At 34.4% G+C, this 13,746-nt stretch overlaps 1 protein-coding gene across 2 annotated transcripts in view; it reads right to left on the bottom strand.

The window, feature by feature from the left end:
- Positions 1-212: 212 nt before the first annotated feature.
- The window catches only part of Tmhs (Tetraspan membrane protein in hair cell stereocilia), a 65,658-nt gene continuing 52,124 nt past the window's right edge, over positions 213-13,746 (bottom strand). For both annotated transcript variants that reach the window (XM_085942550.1, XM_085942551.1), the window contains exon 4: positions 213-4,691. In XM_085942550.1, coding sequence (XP_085798676.1) covers positions 4,471-4,691 — 221 coding nt within the window. In that variant the 3' untranslated portion in view covers positions 213-4,470. The remainder of the gene's footprint in view (positions 4,692-13,746) is intronic.

Raw genomic sequence — 13,746 nt, 5'->3', positions numbered from 1 at the left:
ATATAGATTTTTTGGCTCTCAAGGTATCTAAACTATTTTTTTCGATTTGTTTCTGTACAAGAGCTCATTTTAACGAATATTTTGATACCAATATAGCGCAATGTCGAATTTTTGACTTGTTACCGTTCAATACTGGGCCATCGATAATATTATGTAATAGCATTGTTGCTTTTAAGAAAAGACCAGTGTTTTTTCATATTTTTATTACACAATATACATTTTTTTATATCATAAAATATATACGTTTGTAGTCTTATAAACTATTTGGTCTAATAGGGCTTCTATAATAATTATAATCAACATATCTATCTACAATATCTTTAGAAATATTGATGGATTTATATGAAAAATAATTATTTCATTACAAATTCAAACATTGTCAATAATATTAATTAAGTACTTAGAAAAAATAATATTTTTTTAATATTAAAATCATTTTTGTTTACAATATTAATAACATCCAATTCATTATGGCAATCTGTATATTCATCGATTTAATGAAATGTGTATTTTTTTGAATACATTAACAAATTTATAAACTTGTGAAAGATATTTAACATATTTTCTTTAGAAAGAATTGGAGATAATATTATCATCATTAATTTAGTAAATAAAAACTATTTCATGTACATGATGTAAGCTTAATAATAAAATAGAATTAAGCTTCCAGAATGATACAAAAACAGTGGATAGAGTTAACATATAAATCGTATGTATATAATTTACCATACCCATTATCGCTGTGAGCTTATGTACCGTTGACAGATGACACGTTGAAGCACAAAGTATTTTTTATTTTTTATAAGTGAGTGATGATCCAATTGAATTGAATTGAAATTGTGATTACAAAATGATCATTCGGTCAAATTCTCCATGAACAACTTGTCATTTTGGTCTCAATGCTATACTACCGTCTGTCACCAGTAAAAAAACCTCACAGCTAATATATTACACGGTGAATTACATACGTACCATCTACCGGATAAGCCAAACAGGGTTCATGAGTAGGGAACAATTATGCCACAGGTCTAACAGCAGCTTTAAGTTAGTTAAATAAAATGCATACAATTCAAATATCCATATTGCATGGCATTGTTTATAAACTTACCATTATTTATCATGGCTGTAACTGTGTTAGCAGCGATCTGAAAAACTACAATTTCTCTCAAACTTTTACATATTTATAATATTATATACCTCTGGCACTCAGTTCTGTACTTTAACCTTTTCTATGCCTCACAATATTAAGATTTTTAACGATACACATTAAATGTAGAGCGAAGCTCTTACTACACTGTAATACCGATAATTTGTGCCCTAGTATTTCATAATTATTCAAACAGATGTCACTGTGTGTTTAATTTTTTAGATTATGCAAATCAATCGACAGTGGCTAGTAATTTTAGCTTAAAGTCAGACGAGATAACTAGTGAAATTTGTATGTGCGGCCTGTCAATCACGGTCCTCATAGAGTGAAATAACTCGCTGAAGGCATAGAACCGGTTAACCTAACATTACTATGAAATCGTAGCCATGACATACTATAATATGTTTGTTATAAAATTGCACCGCATTCAAGTTAAATAATATATAAAATATTTTCTTGTTGAATGAAAGTAATAATTATTAGTGAATTAGTCCAGCGTACAGCGTAATACTATTAAATATTAATTCGTTGTCACTCTTTGTTTCACAAAGAAAAACTATAATAATTAGTAAAAAGTACTTATTAATAAATATTAAATTAATAAAATGTAGAATAATCTACATTAAAACAATACTAATAGGTATTTATGGGTAAATGCTAATGAAATTTACAAGATAATAACAAAAATATTATTGTCTTTGGGAAATTTTAAATTTCCATTATAAAAACTAACAAAACAATATTGTTTAGTAGGTAAGTATAATAAGTTAATAATAAATTTACAATAATTAAATTAAATATAAGTCTAAATTTACAGAAAGAGAATGGGGACATAGATAACTCGATAAAATAGAAGAAATTTTATGTTATTAACATTTATTCTGTCATTCGATGTTGTTTTGTAAGAATAAAACATGTTTTTAGCATGGGGGTACAAAAGCTTTCAGATTGTCAACATATTATGGAGATGATGTATTTAATAAGTCCTTGAGATATTCGATTTACATTGGGGCCAATGCGGTTGGTACAGGGACATGTGTACAGCAATTTAAGCTTCACATTCACTAGGGTACAAAATGTCCCTCAACATAGTCTATGTTGGCGAGTGTAGACGGGTGCGCAATATGTAGTAAGTAGTTCCGCACCCCGCCACCTATTTTTTTTCTTACGTTTCGATAAACTACTCGTCAGAATAAATATGTATGCAGCACTGACCAACACAACCTCCTCGGCCGACATTTCTGCGATAACTGATGTGAGTCCTGGTGTGTACAAGCAAAATGTTCCGCGACACTGTTCCCCAGACATCGATGTAGATGTTGAGCGTCATGTCCCAGAACATGTTGCTCCATTTGTCCCCTAGTGAATACATTTAAAGGTGATGTTGGATGGCCGAGTCATACTACAATCAGTCAGGGTGATCTTAATGCATTTGAATACGTTTTTGGCCAATATTTTTCTTTTCATTAATCCCACGATGCTGCTAGTACAATTAAAATTTTTTGGTTATTTGATAAACGCATCGAACACATTCTATTTAGGAAGCAGGATTTAACTGATAAATATGTATGGATGCAACATTTAATTTGGTTGGGCTGACCATAGTTCAAAATGTACTACATGTTGAGCCAACCAAATCAGAACATCTGGAGGGTCTTTAATATTCATAAAATGCAATTTAAATGTTTCACTAGCGCTCTGTTCTCTCTCAAAATCTCTCTCTTTCAAGTTTATGTCATCCAAAATGCTGTCTCTTGATAGTTCACATTTTTATACCTCCATGGTTTTAGTATTTTTATCATTGATATTTTGTGAGAATTACATATTTCAACTACATGTCATAACAATAATTATGTAATATTATAAAGTATAAAAAAGAGATTCTTGTTGTATATTGATTGAGACTTATATGATTATTGATTGTATTTGAGTTATCACCGTGTATTTTTTTTTCTTCTTCCTTCCTTGAGATTTTGCACTCATTTCAGAGATCATTCTCAAGAATTTTTTTTAAAGATTCTGTTAGCAATGTGAATAAGTTTGTCTAAAGATGTTAGGGTTAAATTGGTGACAGCTCTATTCCTTCTAAGCTGTGTGCTTATGCAAAAACACATATGAGAAATTGATTGCTGCATATAGCTCATTACAGTTAAATAAAATTGAGAAAACAATTACTCAGTACACATTACTTTTAATCAATAACAAACCCTACTTCTAAAATTATATGTATAAATAACTGCTCTACTTAATGTTTACTTAGTAACTCAATGATATCTTAATTCTGACTCTTTTCATATCTGTCATTTTTTTGTGCATAAATTAGGTTAGGGTGAATGTTGCGCACACAGAACAGATAATAAACAGAATTCCGATAGGATATATACCAATGCAGTAAATTTTGACGCAGGGTTTTGAATGTGTGAGTGTCCTACGAAAATGAACCATGCATTATATACGTGCAATAGTGTGTGTAATACACCGATATTAAATGAGCGTCAATGCATAAGCCGAGAGCAGATGTCAGTATTCGACGTATGACGTATTCTTGACACGTGTTTAAATTTATCCCGTATTATTCCTTACTCAAGATCGGTTGCATGCTCCTCCTTACCCATTAGGTACCTATTTCAGTTTGCATTATTTTTGAGTTCCCTGGTTGCTCAGCTTAACAAAACTATTAAAACTAAACTATAAAAAGGATGCAAAGTCTCCCTGGCAACACTGTATCTACTTAATCACAAATTCACATGACTGGGACATGTATTTTTTTATACTTAACGTATTTATAAATTATTGGACATGTATTTTTCATAGTGTAGTAGTAGATCACAGAAATGCCCAGGCTTTGAGAAAATAGACCTTACTAGGTATCGAACCCTGAAATCCAGAAAGAGAAGCTAGAGTCTTCTACAAGCTGGTGTGCGGTTTCCCCCGTTTCAGCATCTTAGCACTGCATTCCCTCTCGTTCCCTCCCATTGAAAACTTGCAACAGTTTAACGCGATGGCACAATGCTTTTCATCCGCAAACGACGTGACGCGAACGCCAGCTTATAGAAGACAGACTCTAGTGCCCTACCCATTAGACTACAATACCAGTTGATGTTTAAAATTAAGAGCTGTTACACCAGACCAGATGTTATTGAATTTTGCGAAAGAGCCTGAAACATTAGAGTTTTTAAACGTATCATGTTATACATAATATGTAGAAAAAGAAAGGACACACAGCGTTAGCCCAAATACAAAAAAAATCTTGTTTTATTTATTGGCATTTACATATTCAGCCAAAATTAAATCTGTCGTAAAGGTTAGATAAAGTTAGGTTACTACAGTTGGAAATTATGCATGTTAGGTTGGTAGTGGTCGTGTTTGGAGCGTCCCGTCCTGTTGGAGAATTGGGAGTAGGTGTCAGCGTCCACGTGCGACATGTGCTGGTGCTGATGCTGGTGGGCATGGGGATGCATCAACAGAACCGGCTGAAGGGCGAGAGATTTTCTTGAACCAGATATCGACATGGCGTCCGTTACATAGGCGTTGTTCACTTCACCTGGAATTAGATGAGAAAATTGTTATCAGTTCATATATTTAGAAATTTTAAATTGTCCCACATATCCATTTTGACCTCTCAATGTAGAGCTATATTTACAGGATATTTTTAATTTAATATTATGAATGGTCAGTTCTCTGTTTTCTTCTACCTCTTCCACCATTTTAAGGTTGTATTATAGAATTTGGTGGCGAAGGGTGGAGGTAGGCTGTTAAGATCCGCCATTGATAGTGCACATTAAACTTTGTCAGTCATACGTGTTTGTTTTCATTAAAATAAGACTACAGTATATAAATGGTGTTGGTTAGTTTTTAAAATTCATTTGAACCCTGCGAAACCAAGCCATAATAGATAATAGTCCAAAAATACTCGTATATATAAAGGGTGTTTTTTTAGAGGTATAGAACTTTAAGCTGGCAGCACTTTTTTAATTGGCGGCCATTTTGTCAGCTGTTAAGTGATTCATGTTTAGTTTGGTTTGGCATTTCAACATGAATAGACTGACGCCTGAACAACGCTTCCAAATTGTGAAAATTTATTTTAAAACAAGATTGCCGTTGATCCCGATTTTCATAAGCGAATTTTGTTTAGCGATGAAGCTCACTTTTGGTTGAATGGATACGTCAATAAACAAAACTGCCGTATTTGGAGTGATGATAATCCTCAAGTGTATGTTGAGACACCGTTACATCCAGAAAATTTGACTGTTTGGTGTGCTTTATGGGCTGGTGGAATAATTGGTCCGTACTTCTTTAAAAACGATGCTGGCCAGAACGTTACAGTCAATGGTGACCGCTATAGAGCCATGATTACTGACTTTTTCGTTCATCAATTGAACAACCATGATGTGCAGGAGCTGTGGTTTCAACAAGACGGCGCAACATGTCACACAGCTCGTGCCACAATTGATTTATTGAAGGAAACGTTTGGTAGCCGCATAGTTTCACGTTTCGGACCCGTGAATTGGCCTCCAAGATCGTGCGATTTAACGCCGCTTGACTATTTTCTGTGGGGATATGTGAAGTCGCTAGTCTACGCCGATAAGCCCGAAACGATTGACCACTTGGAGGACAACATTCGCCGCGTAATTGCCGATATACGGCTACAAATGTTGGAAAAAGTCATCGAAAATTGGACCTCCAGATTAGACTACGTCCGAGCCAGCCGTGGCGGTCATATGTCAGAAGTCATATTTAAATTTATAATGCCAGAAGAGCATCTTTCGAATAAAGTAAATTTCATGTCAATATAAAAAGTCATCTTTATTTTATTCCATTTCAAAGTTCTATACCTCTAAAAAAAACACCCTTTATAAAATAACTAAAATTATGCAATTAAATCATATTATATAACTTTGGATATTTTACAGGTAGAATAATATTTTTTATTTATTATAGTTTGGTTTAGGCAGGGTTTAATGAATTTAAAAAGAGAACCAACAATATGTATTCTTAATCCAACGAAAACAAACAAGTATGAATGAAAAAGTGTGCACGATTTTGTCGTATCGCCCAAAATATACCAAAACTATTATCGTTTGGTTTAGGCAGGGTTTAATTGATTTTTAAAAACTAACCAACACCGTCTGTAAAATGCAGTCTTAAGTCAATAAAAACAAATACATATACTAACAAAGTTTAATGTGCACTATTTATGGCGGATCTTAACAGCCTTCCTCCACCTTTCGCTACTGCCGTCTATTGACAGTCCAATTTCTTTTTTTTTTATTATTTTTTTTGTTCCTTCTTTAAAATCTCAGCCCACGGTTTCACGACCGTGCGAATGTGTCGACATTTAGTTGACACAATTCTTATATTTACAATTGGATAAACAGCAATTAAACGCTGAGTGGGCAGACAGGCAATCAAATGCATGTAAGTATATAATATAAAAAAAATTGTAACATTAATTTCACGCATTGCAGTTTCGACGGGAAAATTCACAACAGCACGCACACTGGAGCATCATTCATACTAAATATTACTTCATAATTGTATTATTATTACGTGTCATCAGAATCACAAACAGTGATTAAAAAACGACGTAACAATATTACGATATTATAATTTATATCGTAATGTTTCATGGATAGAAGATGTGCAACCACTGGAGATTTATCTTTTGAATTTGGAACAAAGTTTGTTGTATGAGTATTTTTATTAAAATATTAAAGGGAACGGAAGGCAATTGATGCCTTTGAGATGTGGTGTTGGCGCCGAATGCTTCCTATTTCTTGGACGGAGCACAGGACGAACCATTCAATCATCCAGAGACTGAAGATAAAAGAACGGCTCTCGACGAGAAGAATTCTGCAGTTTTTTTGACATATTGTCAGGCGCGGACCGGACAACCTGGAGAGACTGGTGGTTTTGGTAGGGAAGGCGAAGCAGAGGAAGAGCGTCTGCGCGCTGGAGCGACCAAGTGAAAGAGCTGACTGGGGGGCACCATCCATTCTGCCCTGAGAGAAGCGGAAAATCGAGAAGGATGAAAAGTCTTGGTCGCTCAAAGGATGACGAAATTCAAATGTGGTCACGATCCTCAGCCATGAGTGTACGACCAAGAAGAAGAATACATTCGCTGTAAATTCGAGTTAGGTTAAGGTTAAGGTCTCTTAGAAGTTTTGAACATCCACTAAATTGGTAGATACCAAACGCAGATGACGCAATCGATTCGTCAAAAATGCGAAAGAAGCTCTCGAAACAATTGAAATCAGTCATAAAAGGATAACAAAATAACTGCAATATAACCTAACGACTCAGCGAAATTAATTTGAGGGTTTATTAAAGAATGTTATTTACCAAATAAGTTGTGAAAAAAACATATACTATACCTACTTAAGTAACAATTTTGGTATTTTTTATGTATTTTAATCATTTATTAAAAACATTAAAATACTTATCTATTTACGAAAAATAAACGCAATACGACGAAAATTTAGACAAGTAAAAAGCTAGTGGTAGCTCAATTTGGAAAGCGCTTCAGAGAGTATTAAACGCCATTTAGTTAAAATGTGTCGAAATTAATTATGACGACTTTAGCATAGTGGCCTATGTGCATGGGCGAGAGATGCAGGTTCGATTCCTTAGGGATTTCGCAGGGTGTCTTACTTTTTTCAAAAAGATTTTTTCTATTGGTTATAATATATTTTCTCAGAAGTGTTTTCAAAATTATGTATGTTCAAGTAAAAAGTAGTTGAAGTGTATAGATTTTATTTTTTTTATCGTGGGGGGGGGGCTCAAAATCAGTTAAGCCTCCACGTTCCTAAATCCACCACTGACAAACACACTTATACAATCAAAAAAAACTATAAGTATTTTGTGAATACGTATCATTGAAATAGACAAAACGCTGATGAAAATGCAATTAAGTCGAAATCACAAACACTTGAATTTTATTACTCTGTATAGATTGTTCAATGATAAGTTTATAGTCGTGTCCGGAATCTTTTACGTATGCAGTTCGCCGTATCAGACTTCCATCACTAAAGACCGTCCAACCACTTTGGGTCGTATAGTACTGACATAAAAGTCATGTCTAAATAAAACACGGTTATTGTCGGTTTACACTTTACAGGAAGCCAGCAGCAAACAAATTTTGAAAATAGCCGATATACTGAATTATTTAGGAAAGGTTAGGTTTCCATTTTTGAATTCATGAATTTTGCCAAAATCAACTATGGAAATTGAATTAATGTTCATATTGAATCTAATAAAATTGTAACCCGTATAGTTTACGGTCATCTCTTTCTAGTAAGAAAGCTCACGGCGAACTGTGCCACGGTGAAATGTTTTACGTACAATTGACATGTAACCGTTTATAATATGTGAAACTAGCTCAGCTCAGCTCATCTTTCAAAATGTATTATGCTTTATTAATGGGTGACGTGAAAACCTTATTAGGTATATTATATTCAATTGCGAAAAATGTGTCAATTTGTAGTTACTTTATCGTAAGTTTTTAAAAATCCCATAGAACTCTTGGTGTAGGGTCGCAGAACTCTGGTATATCAACTACCTAAATAGGTAATTTATTCAGTGCCGAACCGTAAAATACTTTTTCTCTTTTAAATAGAAAAAAAAAATCATCCGTATTGTCCGATAAAAAAAAGTTCCCACAGTTCATATTCGATTTGTACTGAGATCTAAATGGAGTAGTTCAATATTAAAGACTAAATAAATAACAGCTTTAATATTGATCATACATCATTTGAAAACACTTATGAGAAATATATAACCAATAGAAAACAATCTTTTTTGAAAAAAATACGACAACCAGCAGGAATCGAACCTGCGTCTCTCGGGATTCGTGCCACAATATGAGTAACTATTTAAATAGATTTGAGATTTTGTCTCAATACACCAGCAACTAAAAGTGAAAGGTAAATTATCCACATTGTCGCGAATTGAAAATAATTTACGTAATGCCATTGACCAAAAGCATCCAAGATAATAAAAAGTGTTCAACCAATGTGTGTTACCAGTGCTCGCGTATGCATGTGAAACATGGTCTCAATGTAAAAAAAATCCAAAAATTACGAGTAGGTAACGCAACGTGGCATGGAAAGATGCATGTTGTACATAAGGCGGAAAGTCCACAAAAGAAACCAATGGAAAAGGAGGCAGACAAGAGTATGTGATGTGATAAAGGCCATTGCAATAGGCTGGATGTGTCGCTCAGCGAATGGTCAATCGCTGGACAAATGTCGTACAGTGGTACAAAAGGTGCACTATAAATGTTTCTTAACCTCTTTACATCCGCGGAACACAAAAAAAATCAAAAAATATTTTGCGGATCATCAACATTGGAATAAAATAATAAATATTTATATTTACACTATTTTTGAAACAATTGTCGAGACATAATACAACCCCACTTCAAATTTTGAGTTTCTACGTAAACCACGCCCCCCGTCTATCTATGAAATGATTTTAGACTATATACAATAGTGACATTCATTCCGGAAATGACTTGTTAATTCATTGTGAACCCTTGTAGGTGCACGAGTTCTGACAGATATTTATGACTTAAAATTTAATATAAGCTTTTAAAAATTGATACTAATTATTTTTGAACTGCAGAAAATCTTCGCGAACCACCGGTTAAGAAACTATGTGACTAAACGACCACTAGGATGCCCTAAAATACTCTGGAAAGACGAACTCATAAACTTCAGTGGATGTACGCGGCAGCGAAGAATTATGGACCAAAAAGGGTGGAAGGAGCTAGGAGAAGCTTTCATCCAGCGTTACATCGATCCCGGCTGATGATGATAATAATTATATAGAGTAATAATTACAAGATAAAAAGAACTTTTTATATACCACGTTTTAAAATTTTCTGTTGAATCATATAAATTTGAAATTTATTAATAATTTAGGACAAATAAGGCAATTGTCAACAAATCATTTTTTTGCTATTTTGCAACAAACAAACAAATATAGAATACTGAAATGTCATTTTGATTTCCATAGTAACGCATGTATATATTAATAATTTAGTTGCTAGGACCACCCCCTTAGCAACCAATAATAGTGGATTGGATTACGGATTTCTTCCGAAATAACTTTTCATACAAAACAGAATTAGCTGAAAATGAATTCAATTCTTCTTAAAGATGGCTAAAAGTATTAAAAGAATGCATTGGCATCGTGTTCTGATAATACCTATATTCTAAAAGTTTCAAATGTCAAAAGGAAGTTAGTTAAAAATAGATTGCAAGATTTGTACTGGATAAACAACCACCAAACAGAACAAAACAAGAATACGAGCTAAGAAAAACGTGGTAAAAAAATATACATAAATATATGAATTGATCTACCCCAGTAAATGTTATTCATTGTGAAGAAATGTTGCTAATGAAGATATTGTCTTCTGCGCTTTATTTTTTCGTGATGCAACACCGCGGCACTTTATGCATGATTTCGTTTTATTCTCTTTTCACAGAAGAATAATTTTATTGAAACAATAACGCGAAGAAATATTATTTCTTTGCTGTTTTATAACGGAGAAGCGTCGTTACCTCATCTGGCAAGTGAACCCGTTATAATGATATTGCTGTGTAGTACTTCAAACGAAATGACGATTTGAAAGAAAGAAATTGATCTTCATGGATAATTACCTTTGCAGAAGGTTTCAAACTGTTTAATAAACTAAAATATAACCCTAGTGATAAACTCTCAAGAGACAATCGACAGGTTCCAAAGCAACTCATCTCGCGTTGGTTTAAAAATCAACGCGAAGAAAACCATCGTTTTGTATAATAGCACCAGTCCTGATCCAGATTTCCCGCTGAGTAGCGACGGACAAAACATCGAGAGCGTCGACAGCTTCAAGTACCACACAGGTACACATCACGGGAGATGTCATTTTGCAGAAAGAGCTCGCTATCCGAATGGGAATGGCTGGAGTACCTAACATGCAACTCGATGCGGATGTCTGTAACTCACGATAGTACTCGGTCAAAACCAAATGCCGCCTATTCGACGCTTGCATTCCGACGGTGCTGCATTACGGTAGCGAATCATGGCACCTTACGAAGGCTCAGAGCAACCGTATACTGAGCTTCGAAAACAGATGTTTGCGACGGATACTGGGTGTGCGGTAGTATGACTTTAGGAGCAACGAGGAGATAAGAGAATGCACCAAGTAGCCTCAGAGTGAAGAGGCGATGTTGGACCTGGCTCTGCCATGTGCTGCGGATGCCAGAAGATAACCTCAACCTGGCTTGCCTGTTCTTCAAGCCGACTGGATTCCGGTGTCCTGGAAAGCCTCTACATACTATCTAAAGAGTGTATACAGCGAAGCTACGGGATGCTGATTGACCTGGAACGAAGCAAGAAGACTGGCGAGCGACAGGGATTCTTAGAGGCGCCGCGTGGTGTCCATGTGCTCCAACTAAGGGGCGGATATGGCTGAAGAAGAAAAAGATAAACTCATATCCTCTAAAAATATGTCTGGGAAAGATGATATTAAGGCAAAGTGTAGTGCCAGAAGAAACGTGTAATTTAGTACAATTTATTTACATTCTGATAATTTACATTTTCACATAGGTATCTAATAGAGACACATATTATATTTTATATCGAAAGGTAAAAGATATTCTCATTAAAAAAGGCATTTGGGAAAAATATTAAAAAGTATATACACCAAAAATACATTAATTTATGTTACCTACATAGATATATCGTAGAAAATGGAAGTAAAACTGCGATAGCCTTGTCGGAAACCCGAGGATGTTCTTTATTAAGGCTATACTTCAGCTGGGGCACGGTCTAAAACGATCTTGACTACGCGACGCGAAGATTGTGCAAACGACGCGTGCAGAACAAAACACAATTTGTCATAAAAATTCAACATGCGTCCATTTAATGTTATGTTTATTGTTCTATTAGTAATAATAATAATATATTCATTGACAGTTTTTTCTTTTTCAAGTAAATGGGTAACGTTTTTTAGTCATCTTTACACGATTTAAGAATTAATTTCCCCGACGCCATCACAAAACAAATTGACGTGTTCACAGCTCGACTTTCGCTCTCCGATTGGCAGCAAGTCCAAAATTTCGTCGCACCTATAGTTGAAAATTATTTGCCGTTTCACTGAAGTATTCTCTTAACCGAAATCTAGAAAACAGCCAATGGAACATCGGCGAAGTTTACTTTTATCGTCTTTATTGATTCAACAAATTCCTCTCGAATTTGTAGGGAAAGTGCTTCTACAGATTTTTCGGCATTGGTTGCAAAAAGATTCTGAATCCAGTCGTATTGCTCCGTATCGATTTTTGAAAGTAATGATCAACTTTCTTTTGCAGCTTGCTAAATGTTTTTGAGCCAGATCCAAAATTATTTGCTTGTTTTCAATCGTAGTCTGCACAATCATCAATGAACCGCGGCACACCCAGCATTGTCTCGCGGCACACTGGTGTGCCATAGAACACCGGTTGCGGAGCACTTTGCTAGAGGGTCGATAGATAGTATAATAAAGGTTCGAATATACAATTCACCAGTTTAATTCGGTATTTATAAATTGGTGTACCTATCTAATTTTTAACTTGACTTATAGGTAGAGTTAGGTATTTCTCGAGATTCGGGATTTCCCGAAATGATAAAATTTTCAATTCTCGAGATTCGGGATTTCTAGAAAATAATTCTCGGGAATTCTCGAGATATCGGGAAATTAAAAAAAAAACCTGTAAAAATCCTAAAATCAGTGTAAAAACAGACAAATTCCAAATTTTTTTGAAAGAAGATAAACAAAATAGAAGTAGACAGAGTAAAAATAATTCAAAACATTACTTATGAAAATAGAATTTCACAAAACACAGACTGTCCATCGCTGCGTCTGGCAATCGCGTACCTACGCTTTGAGACAAAGATTTCCGTGATGTTACAAAAATTGCGCTCATTTTGAGTCGACGTTGGCTTAATTGTGTTAAATGCCCCGACCAGTCTTTGAACGTGTTATATGTCCACTTGTTTCATATAGAAAATCGTTTTTCAATTAACATTTGATAATAAAGACATCCCGAATCCCGAGAAAAGATTCTCGAGATCCGGGATTTCCCGAAATGTTAAAAATTTCAATTCTCGAGATTCGGGATGGGAAATCACGAAAATTTCTCAAGAATTCCCGAAACCCAACTCTTCTTATAGGTACCACTAAATTTATCACGTTGATATCGGTGTCGAATAAAATTGTTGAAATTAACTGTACAGTGAAGTAATGTGTTTTCATACTACAACTAAAATTTCGGCGCACATTGGATTAACTTAATAATATATGTACAATTTTATTATATTTTTTAAATATTGTAGGTCAATAAGATTTAGATTTATTTTTAAGCTATACTTCGAGTTGACTCGAAACCCAGAATTGAAGCTATTGACATTTTAAGTAAATTAATTCATACCAATGTGCACCGAAATAAAGGGACGTGCATGATAGTTTATACTCATGGAAGTGTAATATATAAAAAGCCTAGTATTATTATATTATGGGTACAAACAAACACTATTTAGAGCACTTGAAGTTACTAAGTGCAAATCAATTTTGAGGC

The sequence above is a fragment of the Rhyacophila brunnea genome, unplaced genomic scaffold (assembly GCF_057557595.1).
Source record: "Rhyacophila brunnea isolate RB1 unplaced genomic scaffold, BYU_Rbru_1.0 scaffold_15, whole genome shotgun sequence".
Classification (NCBI taxonomy): Eukaryota; Metazoa; Arthropoda; class Insecta; order Trichoptera; family Rhyacophilidae; genus Rhyacophila; species Rhyacophila brunnea.
This window is presented reverse-complemented; position numbering and strand designations above follow the sequence as displayed.